The sequence below is a fragment of the Eumetopias jubatus genome, unplaced genomic scaffold (assembly GCF_037043125.1).
Source record: "Eumetopias jubatus isolate StellerSeaLion01/CBP00866 unplaced genomic scaffold, mEumJub1_p1.0 scaffold_1, whole genome shotgun sequence".
NCBI classification, from domain to species: Eukaryota; Metazoa; Chordata; class Mammalia; order Carnivora; family Otariidae; genus Eumetopias; species Eumetopias jubatus.
Window position 1 is genome coordinate 218,375,119 of NW_028274807.1, and position 23,524 is coordinate 218,398,642.

The window sequence follows — 23,524 nt, forward strand, 5'->3', positions numbered from 1 at the left end:
GCCCGGGACAAAGACCGGTGGGAATACGTTGTGTGCGGAGGGGCAAAATGGGGTCCATGCGGCCAGTCTCCAAGTCCCACAGTCACCCCCTCTTTCCCACCTCCTGCATGTGAGGAAGACGGGCCAACAGCAAGAGCCACCCGATGGTACTGGTGCCCCCCCCAATAATGCCCTGAAGTTCAGTGGGGGGCTGTGGTCTCCTGCGAGGCTGGTGGGCTTTAAAATGGAGAAATTCCCAAGGTCATTGCGGGGGGACCCAGACTCCCTCACCCTTTCGCACCAGATGCCCCCATGGGAGTCCCACCGGATTGCCCCCATTTCTCTGCCTCTAAGGCTCAGGCCCCAGCTGGCCACTCATCCCCCAGCTCTGGGAAGACAGCGGAGGCTCTGTGTCTGGGGCTGGAGTCAGTTTGGGGGGTTATTTGGTGTTAGGTGACATGGCGGCATAGGCCCAGGACCCCATCCCTAGCCCCTGGTCCCCATCCCAGCTCAACCAGAGGGTGGGGGGAGGTGTCCTGAGAGGCAGGTAATGGAGACAGAGAGGAGAGAGGAGCGTCCTGGCCTCCTGGGAGCCTCTCGCGCTCATAGCACTTTTCCGTGGGTGCATGCACCTGCCAGTATGTCTGGCCCGTGAAAGCAGAGAGGTCGTCTCTGCACACGGCAGGCACTCATGGGTGATTGAGGGATGGACTGAGCCAGGCCATCTTGAGCCCCCACCAGGCTGCTTCAAGCCCTGGGGACTCCCGTGCTCCTGCCAAGCAGGTCTGGCCTCCCAGGGGGCCACTTCTGCCATGCCTTGGGCCAAGCCAGACCTGCCGCCACACGGGAGGGCGGGCAGGGCTGCTCTCTGTCCTGAGGTGGTGAGGGAGAAGCTGGGCGGGCAGCAGATCGGCAGTGCCAGGCTGCAGCCTGCCCCAGGCAGATGTGTGTTCCAGCTGAAGGGGGATCTTTTATGCTCACCCCGGGAGCATGTCAGTCCGGGCAGGCCGCCAGAGCCCTAGGGCTCGCCGCTGAGGGCGGGGAGGCGGCGGACCCACGGTCCCGCCTGAGGACCCACAACGCTGGGAAGTGAGAGAGGCAGGTCTGGACTGTGAGTCACCTAGGGGGTCCCGGCCCCTCTCTGAGCCTTGGGGACCCTGTTCCCAGGTCCTGATGAATCCTCTCCATCCCACAGGCTCCACCCTGGGCCAGATGGCCACCAGCCTCTCCATCTCTCCCACTCCCTCCCACCACTTCCCCGGGGCAGAGTACTCTGTGCATTCATTCAACAAATGTTTACTAAGCACCTGATTGGGGGGCTGGGATTCAGGCCACCTGTACCCTGCTGACAGTCGAGTGGAAGGGACAATCAACATGGTAAAGATTATGTTTCATAGATATTCTATTGTCCATCAGAAGGTGGTCAGTGTTACACAACTCAGAGTCAGGAAAGGGATGAGAAAGGTGCTGGGGGTGATGTCTGAGGGAAGACCTGCAGGAAGGGAGAGCTGGTGTCATGAGTGTATTTGTGGGAAGAGTGTCTGGCAGGCGGTATGGCCCATGCAAAGGCCCTGTGGCAGGCTGGTGCCTGGCTTGTGGGAGAAGACAGGATCTCAAGGTCCCAGGGGGGTGGGTGAAGGTGAGGACACTCAGAGATGGCAATCATTGTGCCGACAGGTATCAAACCCTGAGTCAGTTCACAATGGTCTGTTGCCTAAAACTGTTCTCAACTCCCCACTGCCTTTGGAAAGAAACCCCAATCCCTCCCCACCATCTGGTTTGCCCCCCATTCTTCCTCACCATTCCTGGGCCCCAGAATAGGCCCTGGGGGGCACTTCCTGACCTCCCAGCCACCCCACTCCACAGCCGCTCTCAGCACTCACGAGTCTGCTTCCTCTCTAGTCGGGACAAGTCCAGGTCGAAAGCCCCGAAGCCCATAGAGTCTGGGGACCCTAGGAGTGAAAAATAGACCCGGAAGACAAAACAAGGCCAGGGCCTTGTGACGGGTCCCAGCGTTCAAGCCTCAAGGGCTAGAGAGCCCACTGCCAGACTCCAGAAACACAGAATGTTTGATCAGCCATGGTGGCAGGACCCCTGGCCTGGGTCTGGAGCCATCACGGTGCAGGGCCAGCCCTCGTGACCCGCCCGGAGTGGCGAGTGCCCACAGGCAGAGCAGCCTACCACCTCGGTTTCCCGCTGTCTGTACGACCAGGTCGGGGTCCCCGACTCTGCTGACCTAGGGTTCACCAGGGTTTTCCTTCCCTTACAGAGATCATTGTCCCCGGTGGGGGCAAGGGCGGTGTGGGAAGACCAAACTCTGGTGACCCCCCCAACACGCCTGTCCCATTTTGTTTCCTCTCTGTCTTCTGCTGCTGGCCAAGGCCCTCACTGTAAGGGGGAGGCGCTCAGGGGCTCCAGGTCTGGGAGGGGGGTCCCAGGGAAAGGGAGGCAGCCCCGTCTGTGGGCCCAGAGATGCCGGCAGACACTTCCAAGCAGCATCAGGACGGTGCCCTTGTTTCATCGGAGGGACACCCCAGGCCTGCCCCTCTGCCCCCCCCCCCCGGCAGGTTGGGATCCCGAGACGCCGGTTCCAGAGCCTCCAAGCACTCGCCAAAGATGATTTCACTGAATCCTGTGACTTCTTCATCCCACTCTGGGGAAACCGAGGCAGGCTGCAGCAGGCTGTTGACAAGATCACCCCCAGCGGCGGAGGGCTGCACACTGCTGCGCTCTACAGAGAGACGGACAGATGGATGAATACTTCAGTGCTGAAAGAAGGTATACAAAGCTGCTTGTGAGTGACCCCATTTCTGCTAACTGTGTCCATGTGAGGGGCATCTCTCTGTGGGGGGAGGGTCTCTTCGGGAAGGAGGACCAATGAGGGGGTCTGCTACGGCCAAGCCTCACTCGCTACATCACAGAGCGTGCTCCACGGCATCCCTCTGGTGCCCAAGGCTCTGCTTGCCAGAAGCTCCCACACTTCCTGTCTGGACCCCTCTGCTCTGGGTACCCGGGATGCAGCAGGAAGCAGGATGAACCCAGCCATGGCCTCCCAGAGGACACAGACCCCTAGCAACCCAATGCCCACCCCTTCTGACTTCAGGGGAGGAGGGGGGTTGCACCTGAGCCCTGGTGCCCTGGCAGCGTCCCCAGCAAGGGGCCAGCTCCTCACCACCTCCTCCCCCACCGGACCGCTGCCTGTCCACGACGGATCCCCCAGCCCCAGCTAGGCCAGGGGTGCCCAGCCAATGTTGCTGCTGCCCCAGGGAGCCCCAGGGCTTAGGGAGGTTGGCCCTGGGGCATGTCCAGCTGGGATGTCCACAGGGCCAGGCAGGTACGACCCCCAAGAACCTCTGTAGAGGAGCGGCTCCCTGGGCCCCCAAACCCTGTCCAGTGGCATGCGCGTGGCTCCCTCTGGTGACGGCCGGAGGGAAGGGTGAGGCCCGCAGCTTCCCCCAGCCCTGAGGCCTCGCATTCCTCCCTGTGACCTGGGGTAGGGGGCAAACCCCCTAGGCTGTGGTGTGCGGGGCCTCCATAAAGGACCCTGTTCTGCCCACAGAAGCCCAGAGAAACCACCTGCAGCTGTGTACTGCTGCCCTGGGGGACGTGGTGAAGCATCTGGCCAGTGGGGTTGGGGAACACGGGTCGGCCACCACCCAGAGGGGTCAGGCCTCCCATTTCAGAGCCTGCGAGTCAAACTGGTGGCTCGTGGGCTGAGTCCATCTTCAGCATTTGCAGTATCATTATGCTGGAGTTTTTGCCCACATCAGATTTCACATCCAAACCCTCATTTCTGGCGACCTCCTCCGGACCTGCTGAAGGTCTGGGCCCATGTCCAGAGGGGAGACAGAGGGTAAACACAGTCCCTCAGTGGGCAGCAGGGTCTCCCTGAACGAGCCCCCTTTCCCTTCCCTGGGATAGTTTCCCCTCCAGCACCAGGCGGGAGGCCGAGATGGCACGTGCTAGAGCTCCCAAGTTTGGCAAGGCCCTGCCTCCTCCCACCTGCTCCCCTAGAGCATGACCCAGCCCTTCAACCCTGTCCATGTCGCCCAGTTTGCTCCAGGGGTCAGCCTGGGCTCAGCTGACAGGGACTCCCTTCTCCTGGGGGCCAGGAGGGCCACCTCCATGGCTTTCCAGGCCTCAGCCAGCCCCTCTTGGGCTGAAGCGGAGTCCCAAGGGGCTGGTTCTACTGGGGACACCTGCTGGGGCTCTCTCATGAGGTCCTGGCTGCCCCGCCCCCCCCCCCGCCTCCATCACACACCGCAGGGAGCTTCTAGCCCGGGACAGGTGGGTGCCAGGCAGCTGTGGGTACGGGAGGGATGCCTGTCCTGGGGGGGCCCAGCCCTGCTCTGGAACACTCACAGGGCCCCTTGAGGTCCTCTGCACCCCCCACGCACCTTCACCCTTCATCCTGGGAACAAAACTCCTGGCCAGCCGGTTAGCCCTGCCTCACCCCCATGCAGCCCAACTGCACCCAGCACTCAGCACCACGTGGCGCTCACGCCCCTGCTAGCTCTCCTGTAAGACCCAGGCGGCGCACACGGGAGCCCAAGAAGAAAGAGACGGGTCGGCCTTTCTTTATTGGTGAGCAGGCAGGTGGTGGGTGAGTCAGGGTGCTGGGGAGCAGTTGGGGAGGGGGTTCTGCAGCGTGGTCGCCGGACTACTCCCCTGCAGCTGGGCGTGTGGACGGCAGGGGCAGGGCGGGCCCACCAGCAGCCGCGTGCAGAGCTGTCCTGACGCACGACAACAGACCCGAGGCACCCCGCCAGCGCCACTTCAGACAGGCAGGACACTCGCACCGTGCACGACCTGTGACCTTCCACAAAGGCTCCCAACAAGGCCCAGCAGTCTCAGGAGGTAGAGCCCCAGAAAAAGGCCAACCTGCCCTTCCAAACCCCCACTAGGGGCTAGGAGGCTAAATGCCCAAGGGGGAGGAGGAACAAGTGGGAGACAGTGGGGGGACAGCGAGGGGTCAGGTGGGCAGGGGCAGCTGAGGGGACGGGCTGAGGGGTCTCACAGGAAGCTCACAGCTCCCCCGAGGCGCTCACAAAATGTTTAAAAAGGAAAAACAAAACCCCTAAGGAACAGAATTCTATGTGTAGGAAACCCTAGTTTAGTTTAAAAAAGGAAAGAAACATTGTGATTTGACCCACGGTGTGGTCTGCTTTCGTAGGGCGGGTCTCCTTTGAGAGGATCTGCAAACACCAGACGCTGAGCTGCTCTAGACGGAGGCTGGATGCCTGTGCAGGGCAGGGGGTTGCTCAGAGCCCAGCCTGACGCCGGCTGGGCAGGCCCCGCACCCTCCCCTCCCCCCACGCCTCACCTCAGTTGGCGTTCCTCTGGCGCACGTTCTTGCCTTTGTCATTCACGTGCCCGCTGCTCTTCCTGGGGGACAGGACGGAGGGCTTCTGGGCGCTCAGGAGGACGGAACAGCGGCCCCACGCCCACCCAGCACGTGCACAGTGGACGCTGCCCAGGCCGGCAGTCCTCTAAGCCCTGCCCGGGGGACACGGCCCACCCACCCTCCTCCCAGCAAGGCCATGACTTACAGAGGAGCGGAGCCTGTGTCCTCATCTGTGCAGATGCGCAGCCACATGCAAGGAGAGGGCAGGCCATCAGGAGCGGTCCCTGCACCAGGCCCCTTGCAGGGTGGCACCGGTCCTGTTGGGCCCTACCCTCAGTGTCCCTGACTGTAAATGCAGGCAGCCAATCCTGCCCCCAGGACATGCACCCTCAGAACGAGCCGTGTGGGGTCACGGCCCGAGGGGCATCTGGGAGCCCTGCCCACAGGTGCCAGGCAGGAGGGCAAGCTCAGGCTTCCTGAGCAACATCTGCACAAAGTCAAGAGCTTGCTGGTTGCCACAAGCCTCGGGCCCCAAGCAGCCACCACCAGCACAGGTGGAGCAGCGGAAGGCGGCCACTGGCCGCGGAGGACACCCACCTGCAGCCAAGTGAGGGAGGACAGTGGAGCACATGAGGCCTGGGTCGGGAGCCCCCCCGGCAGGGACCCCGCCCCCCTCAACCGAACGGCGAGCAAAGGGCGTGTGGGCTCACCATCCAGGACCTCGTCCGGCTTCCGCCGCTTCTCGTAGATGAAGATGACAGTGACCAGCACCAGCACCTCGGCCACGATGCCCAGGAAGGGCCAAAGGGCGGCAAAGCGGTTTCGCACGCGCAGCACGATGATGGCCTGGCCGGTGCCTTCCGAGTTGGTGCCGTTGCACGCATACTTGCCAGGGTCTGTCTCCAGGTCCAGGTTCAAGATGTGCAGCTCCGTCTTGGTCTCCGAGGACATCACCAAGTACTTGCTGTGGGAGCTGTTGCTGATGACCTGGGGGCAGGTGGACCTTGTAGGGACTGAGGCCGAGGCTGAGGCCAGCTCGTCCCCGGGCAGACATGGGTCTCACCTGGTCCCCAGAGCTTTCCATCTTGTACCACACCCATTCGCTGACCAGGGGGAAGGAGTCCGACTTGCAGCCCAGCACGACCGTCTCCCGCTCAGTGGCATGCTCTGACCTCTTCACGGCCTTGATATTGGGGAGCCCTACAGGGGAGACCGAGCAAGGCAGGAGCCTGAGCCCACTCTCTGGCGGTTCCTAAGCGGTGGCCTTGCTGGGTTGGCAGGCGGTGTCCTCCGCCCCCTCCCCAGATGCGCCCGAGGGCTGGCCAAGCTCACCCTTCACCTCGATTCTGGTCCTGCCCGCCATCTCTGGGAGGAAGATGCATGAGTACTCCCCAGAGCGCTCATCCAAGTCCACCCTGTAAGCAGGACGCACGGCAGTGAGCGGAGCACGCACAGAAGTGCCGTCCCGTCCCGAGTTCAGTTCACACCACAGCACGCTGCAGGTGACTCCTACCGACTGCAGTCGGAGCCAGGACCAGTCAGGAGGGACGAGGAGGTGCGGGGACAACACATGGAACCGGTCCCCCCACCATGACCGGGGGCCTGCATCAATGAGCCTATGTGCCCAGCCATCCTTGAAACAAACAGGACTCTGCTTCTACAGCTGGCTCAGGAACCGACTAAGTCAAGGCTTCAGAGCAGGGCAGCCTGGAGTGCTCGAGACCTCAGTAAGCCAGGGACTCAGGCCAGGGAGAACCCTGAGAAGTCCCAGAGAAGTCTGTCTGCCCACCCGAGCCAGTGCTCTGGGGAAAGAAGGGAAGGGTCTCCGAGGCCAGCACTACATTCAGCAGCCCCTGGCCCCTGGCTGGATCCGGGGCCTTGGCCATCTCACAGCTAGGGGGTGTGAGCAGAGCTCGTGTCTAATGTCTGTCCAGAGCGAGCCAACGGACTCCAACCTTCGTTCTGACTGACCACAGAGGCCGTTGGCAGCAACAACATGTTGGAGCAAGAGGGGTGCAGGGAGGGGCCTAAGGGTGATGCCCGCAGGCTGAAATGGGGGTCTGGAATCTCTGCAGGCCCTGGGGCAGGTTGGGGCACCCGCCTCTGGGCCCCACTCACTCATACTCCGTCTTCATGTCAGGCAGTGCATCCTCCTTGAGCACCTTGCCCCCCTTCACCCAGCGGTGGCCGATGATCTCAGTGGTGCTGTGGTTCAAGGTACAGGTAAGCCGTGTCTTGGAGCCAATATCATCTACAGAAGTCCAGATCCCGCTCCCTGGGGGGACCACATGAGAGGACGTGAGCAAAGGGATCAGAGCAAGAAAGGACCCAAACCCAGGGCCCCAAGCTGCCTGCCCACATGTTCCTGAGCCAGCCTGCAACGGCCCTGCCACCGCAGACCCTCCACACTGTCGGAGCACCCTCCCAGAGGAGAGAAGCCACAAGCCTGAATCACACCCGACTCCTTCTGCTGCACTAAAGGGGCCTCGGGGCTGAAGAGCCGCCTGTCGGTACAGAGGGCTCGATGCAGCTTTTGGTCAGGAAATGTTTTAACCAGCTGGGTCTCAGGTGTGGGAACAGAAGCCAACGACCAGACTGGGTCCATGGACTGCTGGGCCCAGCCCCAGCACACACCTGAAATTCTGTTTTTAAAAGATAAATCTAGGGGCGCCTGGGTGGCTCAGTGGTTGGGTGTCTGCCTTAGGCTCAGGTCGTGATCCCGAGGTCCTGGGATGGAGCCTGACATCGGGCTCCTTGCTCCGTGGGGAGGCTGCTTCTCCCTCTCCCACTCCCCCTGCTTGTGCGCGCTCTCAAAAAACAAACAAAAACAAAACTACCACTGCCCAGGCCACCATTCCCTCACTGGAAGCTCCTGCGGAGCCCCCTCCCCCCCACCAAAGCAAGGCCGTCCGAGGTGGGGCTCGGGGGCTCCGGCTGCCCCTCTTCTGGAAGGTCAAGGGCTCCTCTCCCACTTGCCACAAAGCCACGAGAGAGATGGCCCAGACGCCACTGGTGCGTCCCCAGTGGCCCCTCCATTTAATTTCCAACCAGGCAAACTTCCCCAGTGGTTCGAGATGTTTTCTTTAGGAAGCAAAATGTGAACATCGCTTAGAACCGGAAGGTGAGCAACCTGCTGAAGCAGGAAGGCCTGAGCCGGGGAGGGCCCCTCTGTCGGGAGCAGCTCCCCCTAGGGACCAGAGTTCAGGGAGGATGGAGCTGTGAGAATGAACCAGGAGGAGGACCCCCGGTCCACCCTCTTCACCAGAGGCTGAGCAGCAAGCCCACCTGTGTCCACATGAGAGCCCTAGCCCAGGGCTCGCAGCAGGTGTGGTGGGGACACTCCCGTGCCCACCGGCGGGGACTTTGTGACACAGGCTCCCAGACAGAGAGGTCTCAGTGCAACGGTTAGCAGCCCCTCGTTTACTCAGTAGCATCTGTCACCCAAATTCATGTGTCCCAGAGGCGTCCCTTCTAGAAGACCATGCCCAGAGAATCTGGGCACAGAGAGAGCCACCTCAGGGTGATTGGCAGTAAGCTTTTTCCCATTTAGTCTGTAGGGAGACGCTTACAGCATGAAGTTGGGTGAAAAATCAGAACAGGAGATGGAAGTACCAACAAGAAACAGGCTCCGTCGTCCACACAGACACCCAGTCAGTCACTAAGAAAATTTAACCTGAAGGGGCGCCTGGGTGGCTCAGTTGGTTGGGCATCTGCCTTCAGCTCAGGTCATGATTCCAGGGTCCTGGGATCTGCCTCTTCTCCCTCTGCCTCTTCCTCCCCACCCCCGACTCATGCGCCTGCTCTCTCTTAAATATATAAATAAAATCTTTATTTACTTGACAGACAGAGACCCAGCGAGAGAGGGAACACAAGCAGGGGGAGTGGGAGAGGGAGGAGCAGGCTTCCCGCGGAGCAGGGAGCCCGACACGGGGCTCGATCCCAGGACCCGGGGACCATGACCTGAGCTGAAGGCAGACGCCCAACAATTGAGCCACCCAGGCGCCCCTATAAATAAAATCTTAAAGAAAAAAAAAAAAAAGAAACTTTAACCTGAAAACCCAAAAGGGCAGCAGGCAATCTTTACTGGAGGGATATCACAGTGGGGCAGCTTTCTCGAATGACTCACAGGCAGAATGTGCCTGTCTCCTACTTAAAGTCCCTGGCACCTGAGTCCTCAGTGGGCTGACAGCTCCCCTCCCGTCCCGCTAGGAACTCAACACCCGCAGGCCCTAGCTCCCCCAGATGCACTTCCAGTCTGGGGGAGGGGTGGTGGCGGCCTCTGTGTGAAGAGGTGAGGCCAGAGGCCAGGGTGGACAGGACACAGAGCCCCAGGCAGGCAGGGGAAGAGGCAGACAGGAACTGCACGGAGGCCCCCTCTCTGGCGCCCCAGGCACCTCCCACCCCCGTGGGCTCCTGAATACAGGTGTACACACATGGACATGCGAGTGCGCTCCCACGTGTGCATGCACGCAGCTCACACACATACACGCACGCATGCTCACAGCTTCAGGCTACGGCCACAAAGCCGTGAAGCCTTCGGGCTTTCTGCTCTGGGGCAAGGTGGCACACGCCCCAAGGTCCTGGGGACAGGTAGACCTTCATGTCCCCCCACTGGGGGTAGCCCAGAGACCATTCGCAGGACTCAGGGCCCGCACCACGACAAGCAGAGGCGTGAAGCTGGAAGAGGGCTGAAACCCTTCTGTGGCAGCGCCATTTGGACCGAAGGATCCCCTCCCAGTGAGCTGCATTTCTCAGGAGTCACGATTTCCCAAGATTGCAAAACGAGCAGCTCCGTGCAGAGCTGGGAGTGGTGAGTCAGGGCAGGAAGTGAGGCCAGAGACAGCCCTCCTCCCAGACTGGCCTGCACCTCTAAAGTCTCTAAGGCCTCAGGACTCGAGTCTGTAGCCTTGCCCCCTCACCCAGGGGCTGTCAGATCTGTCCTCCCTAGGGGAGAGAGAAGTGTCCCAGACACCACAGGCTTGGGGGCTACTCCCCGGGGGGAGCAGGGGACTCAGCTCTCAGAGAGAGAACAAGGCAGGGCATTCCCCACCCCCTCCCCCCAGCCCCCACCCCCGAGTCAGAGGAGCCACAGGCTGACACCCCCACCCTGCCTGAGGGTCACACACAGCAGGGGACCGACGCACACTGCACCTGGCCCCGGAGATGGGAGGGGGCACCCCAGGAATTCACAGGGATCCTCAAGAGCACAGGTGCAGGAGGGACGAACAAGGGAGAGAGCCCGAAAAGTAAAAACTCAGTTTTGGCCATGTGACTGTGAGCCCTGGTTCTCAAGTGAAGTCACCTTCATCTAAAAACAGCCACCCCTGCTCCATGCCCTTAGGCCGCCGGGCAGGGCACGGGGCCAGGCAGGCCTTAGAGTAAACAGCCCAGGAGCAGGGACGAGGCTGCCAGCACCCACCCTCCTCACAGCTCCGCTCAGGTAGGAGGAGCGACAGAACGTTTCTGGGATGCCAGCCACAGGCTCTGGGCCTCTCCACCCGCCCCTCCGTCTGGCCGGGGGGTGGGGGGTGGGGGGGGCTTCCTGCTCCCTTCACCTGAGGCACAGACAGGCCACATCCGCAGCCTGCAGGACCCAGCTAGCAAACTGGTGCTCACTTGTACCCTCCCAACCAGGCCTGCCAGGGCCGTGGGGCCGAGGACAATCCCAGGGAGGGCGCTGTCCTGGGGCCTCGGCCGACACGGGTGCCAACCTGGCAGGCACTTGCTGCTTAAGTTGAGGAAACCCACTGTTGGCAGAGTACCCTGAAGAGTTTCTGGGAAGCTGACCCGGACGGGAGAGGCAAACGCCATCAGGAGTTCACCTGTCCCAGCAGAAAAAGGTGCTATTTCTGAGAGTCCCTGGAGATGTGGAGCCGTCAAAGGTGAGAAAGAAGGGGGCGCCTGGCTGGCTCAGCGGGTTACGCGTCTGCTTTCGGCCCAGGTCGTGATCCCGGGGTCCTGGGATTGAGCCCCGCTCAGCGTGGAGTCTGCCCCTCCCCACCCCTGCTCATGCTCACTCTCTCTCTCTGTTCTCTCTCAAATAAATAAGTAAATAAATAAAGTCTTCAAAAAAAAAAAAAAAAAAAGGTGAGAAAGAAGAAAGCAGACACAGGTCCCAGGTGGATTCAGACACTGTGCAGACAAACTGAGTCCTTCCCCCGCCACCCCATGGTGTGCGAGAGGGCAGGAGCAGCCCCAAGCCCCAGTGGCAGGGGTCCTTTCAGTCTCCCGGCTGGAGCTGGGGTCACTGAGCCCGGGAATGAGTGCTTCCACCCTGTGATGAGGGGAGCAAGCTCAGGGACCGTGCTACCAGCAGAGGAAAACCAAGAGTCCTCCTTCACCCCCTTGGCTGCCCGCCCGTGGCCACCACCTCCAGCCACCGAGAGCTATTTGCAAAGGCTCAAGCTGCCAAAAACAGCAGCCTATCTTCCACATTCATCTTGCTGCGGGCTCCTATCGCAGTCTTCCAGAGATCCGCTGGAAGACACAGCGAGCAGGGTGCGGGCCAGGGGCCAAGGCCCTCGCCTAGAGGCATTCAGTAAACTGCCATCTTGACTCCGAGGAGGAGGAGAGAGGCCAACTGAGACCTTCAAGTGGGTCAGGAGTGAGCAGGTGAAGCTTCCACAAGAGGCCTCCCACAGGAGCCCCAGACCCTGCTCCGCACTTTGTTCCCTACCTGCCCATCACTGGAAATCTTTAACCAAGAACAAAACGGGAAGTCGCAACACAGGAAGAAAATCTCTGTCAGGGACAGACAGACAGGCTGTGCTGCTTTCCCCTGAAAAACACGCTTGAATCCATTTTCCAGCGAGCCTTCTCCAAACCACACCTGTCCACCCCCAAAACACTGCCCACTCCTGTGAAGAGCTCCGGAAAATAAATGCTGTTTGGGGCTAAAAACAACCCTCTCAACAGTTCCCGCTCCACACCGGGCTGCCAAGGCGACCTCATGGCGACCTTGGCACATGTCCCCTCCCGACCTGGGCCTCAGTTTCCACTCCTGTAACAGGAAGGGGTGGACATCTCCCTCTGTCCTCTGAAATCGGACATCAGGGGAAGCGGAGCGCGCTGGCTTCCCTCCAAGGGTTTCAGTGTTTGGGCCGACACCAGGGGGGCAGGTGCCTCCCCGGAGCACGACACGGGACCTAAATCCTGCCAAGAATGACAATCCCTTCCAGGTCCGGCGAGCCCACCGGCTGCAGGGGCACCGCCGCGCGTCCTCTCGAGGGCACCAGCGCGCTAGCCAGGGGAGAGCCCCGGGCCCGGGCGGGCGCTGCTCCAGGCCGCACAGGCTTCGCCGGGGCCGCGCGGGAGTCCCGGGGGCTCTCCGCCGCGCCCCTCGGCCTGGCACGGCCGGCGCGGGGCTTGGGGGGCGAGGGGCCGCCGGTTCCCAGGGGAGGGCGGAAGGTGCCCTCGGCCAGGGGTCGGGCCAGCTCCCGGGTCCCCTCGCGCGCCCGGGCCGTCGGGGTCCAGGGACCCCCACTTCCAGTGTCGCCGGCTTCCGGCCCCCGCGCCCCGGCTCCGCCCCCACCCCCGCCGGGCGGGACGCTCACCTGCCCCGGAGCCGACCTCGGCCCTCAGCAGCGCCAGCGCCAGCACCACGAGCCGCGGAGCCGCCATGTCGCCACCGTCCGTGCCGTCCCTGCCGCCAAACCGCCGCCCGCAGCGCTATAAGAACCGGAGGGAGAGCCGGGCGCGCGCGCGCAGGGCGACGTCGAGGGGCGGGGACGCGCACGGCACACCGCCCCCTCCCCCGCGCACGCGCGCGGACGCACGTACGCACGCGCTGGAGAGAGCGGGCGCCTGCAGAGGCCCCACGTGACCCTGATGGCCACGCCCCACTGCCTGGGGGCGTGGTTGCGTTGCTAGGAAACGGGGGCGGGACCTGCGAGGGCGGCGCTGGGCCCCTCCTCCCTTTCTGCAGCCTCTCAGAGTGTGACGTCAGAACAGAAGTGTAGACTCCCAAGTGGTTGAAATGCTCGCTTTAAATTATGTGTATTTTGTCACAATACGGAGAAGAAGAAAAACATTGAAGGGGTCGGGATCCCTGTGAACAGGTGGGCTGTGTGTCCTGGGCTGCGGCGGGCTGCCGGATTTAGCAAATAAAAATACCTGGATGGCAGTTAAATTTGAACTTCATTTCCTCGCGTAAGTATCCCGTGCAATATCTGCACATGGTTGTGCCAAGAAAGCACTCGCTATTTACCTGAAATTCACATTAACTGGCTGTACTGCATTTTGTCTGGAAAACCACGCTTTACAACAAATGCTTGTTCACTTATTTTTCATTAAGATTTTATTTTTAAGGGGCGCCTGGGTGGCTCAGTCGGTTAAGCGACTGCCTTCGGCTCGGGTCATGATCCTGGAGTCCCGGGATCGAGTCCCGCATCGGGCTCCCTGCTCGGCGGGGAGTCTGCTTCTCCCTCTGACCCTCTTCCCTCTTGTGCTCTCTGTCTCTCATTCTCTCTCTCTCAAATAAATAAATAAAATCTTTAAAAAAAAAAAAAGATTTTATTTTTAAATAATAATAGTGGGGCACCTGGGTGGCTCAGTCGGTTAAGCGTCTACCTTCGGCTCAGGTCATGGTCCCAGGGTCCTGGGATCGAGCCCCGCACGGGGCTCCCCGCTCCACAGGAAGCCTGCCTCTCCCTCTCCCACTCCCCCTGCTTGTGTTCCCTCTCTGTCTCTCTCTGTCAAATAAATAAATAAAATCTTTAAAAATAATAATAATAATAATAGTAATCTCTACACCCAAGGTGGGGCTTGAACTCACAACCCTGAGATCCAAAGTTGCGTGCTCTACCAACCCAGCCAGACAGGCACCACTCGAACAAATTATTTATTTATTTATTTATTTATTTATTCATTCATTCATTCATTCATTCATTCATTCATTCATGAGAGACAGAGAGAAAGAGGCAGAAGGAGAAGCAGGCTCCCAGCTGAGCAGGGAGCCTGACGTGGGGCCCGATCCCAGGACGCCAGGACCATGACCTGAGCCGAAGGCAGACGCTTAACGAGATGGAGCCACCCTGTACTGGTTAATTTTAAGAACTGCAGACACCAGAGGAGCTCTGAAGAATTGAGAAGTTACCTTTTTGCAAGAGACACTTACAAGGGAAAGCCGGTTTGCCGGGTGTCTCCCTCACAGGCCAGGAAGAGGGATCACGCCATCTCCTGAAACCCGCATGGTGGAGCAGGCAGGGACCTGCATGCGCAGCCTCACCCTGTCCACCTCCCCTAGCGGACTCCCCACCCCCAGCCTCAGCTCTTGGCTTTAGCCGCAGGTGGTTTTTAAGGGGCTGGCTTTGGTCACTGGGGAGCGTTTCTCTGTTTTCCTGCGTGTCTCCCATGTTATTAACCTTCTGTTTGTTTCTCTCCTGCTCATCTGTTTTATGTCAATTTAAGGATTAGACCACCAAAGCCCTAGAAGGGAAAAAGGGGAACTTTCCTGCACCTCTGTGGGTGAGGGAGGGCTCCTTTAGATCCGGCCTGGCAGCTTCCCGAGGCTGTGATGTTCAGAGCGGCGGCAGCAGCGTGGGGAGGCGAGGGCAAATCTGAGGACAGCCGGGCAGGCTGGGGGAGGCAGAAACCCTGGAGGAGGGAGGCTGGGCAGAGGCAAGATGGGCTACGGTGAATGCTGGAGGGGAGAGGGGCCAGGACCTGCTGATGAACGGGCTCTGCTCTTTGGAGACTCACTCTCAGTGCCTGGGAGTCTCAGAGCGGCCAGGAGCCCCAGCCTGGGGGCCGAGGGCTGGACAAGGCCGCTCAGAAGGGGGCCGAGAGCTACGTGCAGAATGACCAGGAAAGCGGCCAGCTGGCTTCAAAGTCCCTCTGGCCTGGGTGCAATTCCACGGCCCCCTCTCCTGCCCTCCCTGGGCTGGGCTGAGGACAGATCTCGTGGGAAATATTAGGGCTGCCAGGCGGTCTTTGCTCTTGTTTACAAAATCAAGCTGTGCCTCCCCCAAGACCCAGTGTTCTGGCCCCCGCTCTGGAAAGTCTTCCCGGTCCCCTCCCGCTGGTCAGATCCCTGTCCCGCTCTGTCCCGGCCCCACCCTGGGGCAGGAGAAGCCCTCCAGGACCACTCCAGCAACGGTGGCCAGATTTAGCAAATAAAAATGCAGGTTGAATTTCAGATTAAAAAAAAAAAATCCATGATTTTTAAAGTGTAAGTCTATCCCATGCCGTATCTGGGGTGGACTTACACTAAAATGTCCCTGTTCTATATATGAAACGCAGATGTAACTGGGCGTCCTGTCTTCCATCTGGCGTCTCTGACCTGCTCAAGAGCAGCCCAGCTCCATCGCCTGTTGTAAATTCCCTCACTGCACTGGTCACTCTCTGACCTCGTGTCCAGCCCGAGCTCCTTGCTTGCTGCCCGCCGGTGCATGGGGGCGGGGACAGACGGCCACTCTTGCATTCTGCAGGTGCCCTTCCTTGCTCCGTCCTCCGCTCCTGGACTCTGTGGCTGGCTCCCTCTCCGGGAGGGTCTGAGATTCCAGATTTGGATGTCTTCCTCTGACAGAATGGCAAGGGGACAGCTCTACCTCTTTGGCCTGTGTCTCTGCAGCTTTGCCCTGGGGACGGCTAGAAGCCCAGCCCCTGCTGACCCTCAGGACTGGGCACCCCAGGCCTTTGGCTCAGCCTCCCTGGCCCTGTGTCCTGCCTTGGAGTCCTGGCCGGGTGGCGGCAGGCTGTGCGGTACAGCTGGTTCCCTCCTTGCCCCACGCTGGCCGCCGCCGGGCAGAGGCCTCTCCTGGTCACGAGGGGTTCAGCCTCTCACCTCCATGGGCTCTCCTATCTCCAGCACCATACACCCAGGACGCCATCCCCGCCCGGTTACACAGCGTTTGCCTTCTAATTTTTCTTAGAAAACCTCTCAAACTCACAGACGAGGAGAGACAAGATGACGTCAGATTTTCATTCTGTTACGCCCATCTGTCCACAGCTAACATGTCTCCGCTTATTTTTTTATGTGCATTTTTCTGAAAGGGGGAGCTTTGAAATCCAACCCTCTCCAGGCAGTGGGGGAGGGAGGGTAGTGGGGATTTTATGCTTCAGCGTTAGGGAGCCCTGGGAGGGGTTCGGGCAAGGGGGGCTGTCATCTACTGTGTGTTCTAGAGAGATGTCTGGGCCACCGAGGGGGAGAGGGGCCTGGGAAATGGGCGGGGGACAGGGTGGTCATTGGGTTGAGTAGTGCCCCCCAGAACCTGTGAATGGGGCCTCATTTGGAAAAAGGGTCTTGAGATGAGCATCCGTCTGAGATGCAAGATGAGACACAGACACACAGGGGCAACAGCCTAGGAAGGAGACAGACACAGGAGGGACGCGGCCAGAAGCCCAGGGATGACGCCTGGAGCCCCCAGGAGCTGGAAGAGGCAGAAGGACCATCCCAAGAGCTTGCAGCAGGAGCTCAGCCCACCTCGATCATGGACTTCTGGCCCCAGAACCGTAGGAGCATGGTTTCTGTTGTTTTCAGCCGTCCAGTTTGCTGTTACCGGCGCCCCAGGAACTGGTGCAGATCGTACACGCCCGTCAGCACTGACTTGACGGCAGTGGGGGTGGTGTGGGGCCGTCCAGGGTGCACAACCGGAACTGAGATGGGGAGGCTCCCTGGGGGTGGGCACTGCGGCACGCGAGGGGTTCAGCCTCTCACCTCCATGGGCTCTTCATCGCTCAACTAGTACTTTCCCCAGAAAGATGTCAGCTGCTCTGCCTCAGTGACCTGGTGTACCCTATCCAGACTTGCCGGTGGTCCACGGTTCCTCACTCCGTTGCTGGTGTCTTTGCCACAGTGGGATCTCAGGAGGGTTCTTTCTTGTTCAGCCTTTTATTTGAGCCAGTCCTCGACCTGCAGCCTTATGAGACTGGTGGCCCCCCTCCGCCTGGCTCCCCGGTGGGTTCTGCACATTGCCCTCCCTCCCTCTGTGCCTCTTCCCTCCCCTGTTGGTCTTCCAGAGCTCCCTGGCAGTGAGTTGCAGGCACCCCCCTCCAACCCTAAGATGGGAGAAAAAGGGTCCAACTTGAGAAGCTTAGGGTCGTGGCAAATTAATACTGGATCTACGCTCCAGTCAGATCTCCCCAGATGCCCCGACTTCAGCCTCTGAGCAGCCGTTTTCCCAGACCCAGGCCCCACGCTGCAGGCAGCTGCCCTGTGGGCTCCAGTCCATTATTCTGGGGCAGACCCCAGGCTGGCCAGGCTCTCCTTGGGGCTTGGCTGTTTCCTGAGCATCATGCTGGCGTGCCCAGGCGCGAGTCCCCACCGCGAGACACTTGGCTTTGTCCCCAGAGCCCAGGTCCCCTCATCAGTCAGCTGGGACCAGAACGACCTCGCCAATCACAGGGCACTGGGGAAGGTGAGCTGGTGTTTACGGTGGGGTGACAAGTGTCCATGTCTGTGCTGGGCTGAATTGTGCCCCCCATCCGTGTCCAGAGGAACCTGAGGACGGGCCCTTATCTTGGAGTAGTTGCAGGTGTAATCAGGTTGAAATGAGGTCACACTGGAGCAGGGCAGGCCCTATCCTATGGCTGATGTCCTCATAAAAGGGGAATTCTGACACAGAGCAGAAGGCACGTGACCACGGAGGCAGCCACGGGAGGGACACGGCCCCAGGCGGAGGGAACGCCTGGAGCCCCCAGGAGCTGGAGGAGCCAGGAAGGGCCCTCCGCTGGAGCCTGCCCACCTTGATCTCTGACTTCGGGCCCCAGAATGTGGAAGGATAGGATCCACTGTTCTGAGGGCCTGCTTTGGGACTTTGCCTCCCTCGGAGGCAGTACGTACCACTATCCCGGGGAAACCGTCAGAGAACAGACAGATCGTTTTACCCTGTAGAAGGCCCTGGGCAGTGCTCTGAGTCCCCAGGCAGGGTGGGGTCCTTCTCATTTGTGCTGGTGGCCTTCTGCTTACCTGGGGACCTGTGGGGGGGCCCCACTGGGCTAGGAAGGAACAGCTGGGATGGGGAGATAAGCCTTCCCCTCAACCCCCCGCCCTGATCTGCAGCCAGATGGAGCCACGCCAGGACCCGGACAAGGCCCAAGGCTTCCTTCCTGGCCTCCCTGCCTCTAAACGTGGTTCTCCCTTGAGGATGTCACAGAACAATACAACCCGTGGCTTCCTGCAAAGCAAGTACAGGGGCCACGGTGCTGGTGGGGGCATGGCGGCAGGCCAGCTCTTCTGTGCAGGAAAGTGGCCAGAGCGGAAGGCCATGGATGTTCCCAGCAGCCAAGTGGAGACACAGCCCAAATGTCCATGGGCAGGTGGACAGAACACACAGGCCCCCACGCACGGGCACGTGACCTCAGCTGCAAGCAGGAGGGAGGCGCCCACATGCGTGGCCCCAGGGACGGACCCTGAGCCCACGACGCTCAGGGAGGGAGCCAGACACGGAAGGCCACATGGGGTGTGAGTCCACGTGGGTGACACGTCCAGAACAGGCTCATCCGTGGACGGGAAGGGAGCTCGTAGGGGCCGGGGGCTGGGGGGGGGGGAGAGGTGACAGCTGATGGAGACGGGGTTTCCTTCTAAGGTGATGGAACGTTCTAGAGGTGCTGGTTGCACAACCCTGTGAATGTACTAACACCCCCTGAATTAGGCACGTCTGCAGCAAGCGTGTGAATTGTATCTCAATAAAGATGTTACCAAAAAAATAGAGGAAGATGATACTGGAGTATCGCTGTTCAGTGTCTCTGCACCCCACACCCCAGCGCCCCGCCTCCCTGCAGGCCTGCACAACGCAGTGGCTGCCCCGGGCCCAGCGCCGGCTGACGCACCTCTGCCCCGGCCCCTGGGGCCCCCTGCCTGGAGCCTGTCTTGGGCAAAGCTGGTCCTTGACTTTAGCTGGACTCCACGAACAGCCTTGAAAGTGCAACCTGCTTCATCAGTAGGGAAACTGGCCTGTGTGGAACAGAAGTGGGGTCAGAGTCCACACAGGTCCATGTGGTTTATTACAATCCATCCCCTTTCCCCTCCCCACAATCCTGCAGGGGAGGGTTCTGCCCCAGGCAAGGGAGTAGGGTCATCCCCGGGGTGCCAGGTCTGAGGCAGGGGCCACAGTGGCTAGCGACCTGAGACAGGACACGAGGGGCCACAGCAGGGGCCTGGGAGGTTTGACCTTAGAGCCACAGGACAGAATTCTAGCCAGCTGACCTCTGCCCTACACCAGGGCCCCCGAGTTCCCTGCCAGAAGCGACGGAACACAGATCACCCCTGTGCCCGCTGGAGGGGCCCTGACTCCGGGGCACAGACCCAGCCCCATGGCCATAGGGGACTGTCCCGTGACTCCCTACATCCTTCCTTCATGTCCTTCTGACACGCTTTGCTGCTCCTTCCTGTTCCGGGGCCTTTGCACATGCTGCATCCGTGCCCTGATCACTGGCACTAGAGTTCAAACCCCAGCTTCACCATGACCTCTGTGACTCTGGGCAGCTTACTTAACCTCTCTGTGCCTCAGTTTCTGCATCTGAGAAATGGGCTAATGCCAGTGTCCACCTCCAGGACCACCCAGAGAAAGGAAAATAGGGGGCTTGTCTGGTGGCCCCCACCATGGGCTGATGTCCTGCTGCCAGGCCAGGCTGCCCCAGCCCTCCCCACTGGTGCTCCTGCACCTTGCAGGGAGTGATGCTGCCGGGCCAGAAGTGAGCCTTGTTGCAGGTCTGTATGTCCAGCATCTGCAGGTCCAGCTCCTGAAGTGCCCTGGCCAGTGGGTCAGCCCCCAGCCCGTCGTGCTGCACCATGTTGGTGCTGCCACCGGAGACAGGCCAGGAGCTGGGGTTCCTGCTGCAGGCGACAGGAAGGGGTAGGTCAGTGGAGGGGTGCAGGGAAGGGAGCAGTGGAGGATGGGGGCCTGGGGTGCAAGCTATTACTCCTCCCGGCTGCCCCCAGCACCTTGAGCATCTGGAGGTGGTTCTCTAGACTAGGGGCCAGCTTACGTGTGGGATGCTAGGCAACTGCCCTGATGCAGGAGGTAAGGCTGGGGTCTCCAAGCGTGGGAGCCCCTGCACCAGCCTCAGCGGCTATGTTGTGTGGGCAGCGGGGTCAGGGTGTGGGCCATGGCCCCTCCACTGGCTCCTCTCTGGCCAGTCCTCCTCTGTTCCCACCGCTGCCCCAGACTCCAGAACGTGTGTCCAAAAATGCCAAGCCCCTGGCTGCAGCCCCTGCAATCCAGTGACTGGTTCAGAGGCTGGGCCCATCAGCACTGATCCTTGTAAATGTAGAGAAGCTCTTTCCACGGGGCCCAGGGTGCCCGTCCTTCCGCCATGTGGGAAAGTCTTCCTGATCATGTGGCTAAGGGGCAAAACAGCAGAGCTGAGAGGCAGGCAGGCTCCTGAGGGCCCCACGTGAGCACCTGAAGCAAGCTGTGCCTGGAAGATCCCCTTCGGTCACCTCACCAGCTTCATCTGGGGCCTTCATGGCCAGCCAGCTCCAGGATGGGTTTATGTGGTGGCTCCACCAGGGCATCAAGGGCCAGGTTCCTGCTGGTGATGACCGTGCCACCCTCGCGGGCCAGCTCTAGCCCCATGGCCAGGTGTCACGAGAGACCCAGCTCCGACCAGTGGAAAGGCACTTTGTCGTAGTCAGTAGCCCTGCCCCACGGCCTCCCACGGCCCCACGACCGGCCTACATCTCTAAGGACCTACCCACCCCCTTGGGGTGACAGAGGGGGCAGAGCAGGGTGGGGTCCCTCACGGCTGCCCAGGCAGCCGTCAGCACCCACGGTGAGTGTACAAGGCCCGCACCCCCACCCCCACACAGGTGCAGACCACGTGAGGGCAAGGAGCGGGGGGCATGCTTATGACCCAGTGATGTGAATCTCAAAGCTCTGTCGCCTCCTGGGGAGAGCCAGGTTAGGGCTGGGTGCCCCACGCCCTGCCGGGACCTTCCTACCGCAGCGGCGAGAGGCCCCGGACCCCTGACATGACCACCCCACTTCCTGGGAGGTTCGGGTTGATGGGCGGGACAGTTGCCATCGCGCTCTGGCTCTCACCTGTGCACAGGCCCCCAGGGCCGGCAGAGGGGAAGTGGGGTCACCATGGTGCTCAGGGCGTCTGACCTCTTCCATGAACTTTCCAAAGCAGCTCTTACTCTGCTGGACGTGGAGTGATTAGGGTGTCCGCCTGGCTGGTCCCAAGGGGAGAGGAGCCCCCTGAGGAGGAGGGTCACTCAGAGAAAGCTGAGCTGTGCAGCTGTCCCGGATTAGCAATTTAGCACACATTCAGCGCCCGAGACCACACAAGCTCATCCTTCCACAGTGCTGGGGACCAGAGGGAGGAAACGGGCCTCAAGCGGCCAGAGTCCTGCCGTGGGCAGGGTTGGCTCCTCCAGAGACTCCAGGGCAGAACCCCTTCCTTGCCTTTTCTAATTCTCAGAGACAGATTCCCGGAGTAGGGCACGGACGTCTTTGGAGCTGTTACTCTGCTGACCACAGGCCTGGGGAGACAGAGCCTGGACAGAACACGTGCCTGGATCCAGCTATGCCTGAAACCATGGCCTTTCACTCATAGAAGCAGTGAAATTCCAGTTGGCTTGAGTCAATTTTGCCCTTTGCCACTGAAGGGGTCATTATAAAGGAGAGGTGGCTAAAACCAAATGATCACACAGACCGATGAACTCACCCAGGTGCGGGGACTCTGGAAACACATTACCACCCATTTCCTCGTTTGGTGGCGTCTGGCAAGGGAGTCCTATCTTCACCCAGGAGGGTGTGTCAGGCGAGGGATGAGTTCAGGAGAAATTAGTGTTTAAAGAGTATTCACGTGTCCTATCTAGTTTAGCTGTAACCACCCCAGCACGTAGGCCCTCACCGGGCACCTAGACAGAGAGCACTTGGAATTTCAGATCAACGACAAACACTGTCTTGGTAAGAAAAGTATGCCCCAAATATTGCACAGGATACATATGTATACGGTATCATATATATACAGTAAGAACGATTTATCTGAACTTTGTATGTGACTGGGCAACCCTAATTGCCTTTCTCTTGCAGCTTCCAATGCTGAGGGTCGTTGATGCCGCTTGTCCACGGACAGGTTACAGGATTTGAACTGAGGCCTCAGATACCACAGTCAGATCTGGGGTGTGAGGCAGCTGTGTGGGGATGGTCCGAGGGGGAACACGACTCCCATCAAGAGGTGGGGTCCGGGTCCCCTCCTCTCGGGTCTGGCTGGGCTCATGCACACCTGTGTCCGATCTTGTGCAGAAATGGTGGTGTGACGTCCGCGTGGGTGGAAATGGCCCTGCTTGTGGCCCCTCAGCCTGGAGTCCGAGCCACCATGCCGTGAGGAAGCCCAAGCAGTGGGGGGAGGGGGGGCACCCATGGGCGCCAGGTCCGCGGAGCCCAGGGGAGGACGCTGGACACCTCTGGGCCACCCAGACGGGGCGGAGCAGGGACAAGCCACCCCACTGTGCCCATCCCCTTCCTGACCGGCACCAGCGTCCCCTGTGCAGGGTGCCAGCCACACAGTGGGTTCACGGAAAATCCAGCCCCAGCCCCCACTCACGATCTGGAAACCCCGGTGCCCCGAGGCCCAAACTAGGAGCGGGGGGAGGGGAACAGGTGTGGCTGTCACAGCCCAGACTACTCACGTCAGCTGAGAACACCAGCTGCGAGTCCCGTCCAGAGGGGCCCCTCGCCGGTCCGGCACTTCCAGCCCTCTGGGTTGAAGAAAAGCCAGGAACTAAAATGAGTGTGTGAAACCTTCCGTGTTAGGAAGCCACCAGACCATGGAGGCTCACAGACAGCTGTGTTCACGGGGCTGAGGGCACACTGGGGGGGGGGCACGGGAGAGGCCCTGTGTGCAGGCCTCCATGAGGGTCTGACCAGGTTCACCCTGGATGGCCTGGCCCCTTCTGCCCATCCCCCTCCTGCATGGGGTCAGCCAGGCCCAGCTGTGGTGCCTGGTCAGGCTGGGCATGTACCCGTCCGACCCATGGGGGACCTCGTCCCGACGACACCATCTGATCCTGAATTTGGGCCACTCTGGACTTGTCAGTTACAGGAAAATGAAGCCACAAGGCTTAGGTGACAGCAGCATGACGTAGGTAGGACCCCTTGGGGGTCCCGTGGCTGCAGAGGGGCCACCAGGGGCCCAACGGTCAGCATGGAGAAGACTTACCACCCCGAGGCCCTGTGGGGTGGGCACGGGCCAGCTAACAGGTGTCTGGCCCCAGGTGGCCAGGGCGTCTGTTAACACAATGGCACCCTT

At 60.6% G+C, this 23,524-nt stretch overlaps 1 protein-coding gene across 1 annotated transcript; it reads right to left on the minus strand.

Annotated features, from left to right (window-relative positions):
- Positions 1-4,540: 4,540 nt before the first annotated feature.
- On the minus strand, positions 4,541-13,010 carry BSG (basigin (Ok blood group)). The gene is made up of 8 exons (XM_028126305.2): positions 12,877-13,010; positions 7,442-7,598; positions 6,656-6,738; positions 6,387-6,523; positions 6,034-6,310; positions 5,529-5,553; positions 5,303-5,364; positions 4,541-5,219 (listed from the first exon to the last, which is right to left on the minus strand). The coding sequence occupies exons 1-7, from the start codon at positions 12,941-12,943 to the stop codon at positions 5,304-5,306; spliced, it is 807 nt and encodes a 268-aa protein (XP_027982106.1). The 5' UTR covers positions 12,944-13,010; the 3' UTR covers positions 4,541-5,219; position 5,303.
- Positions 13,011-23,524: the final 10,514 nt, after the last annotated feature.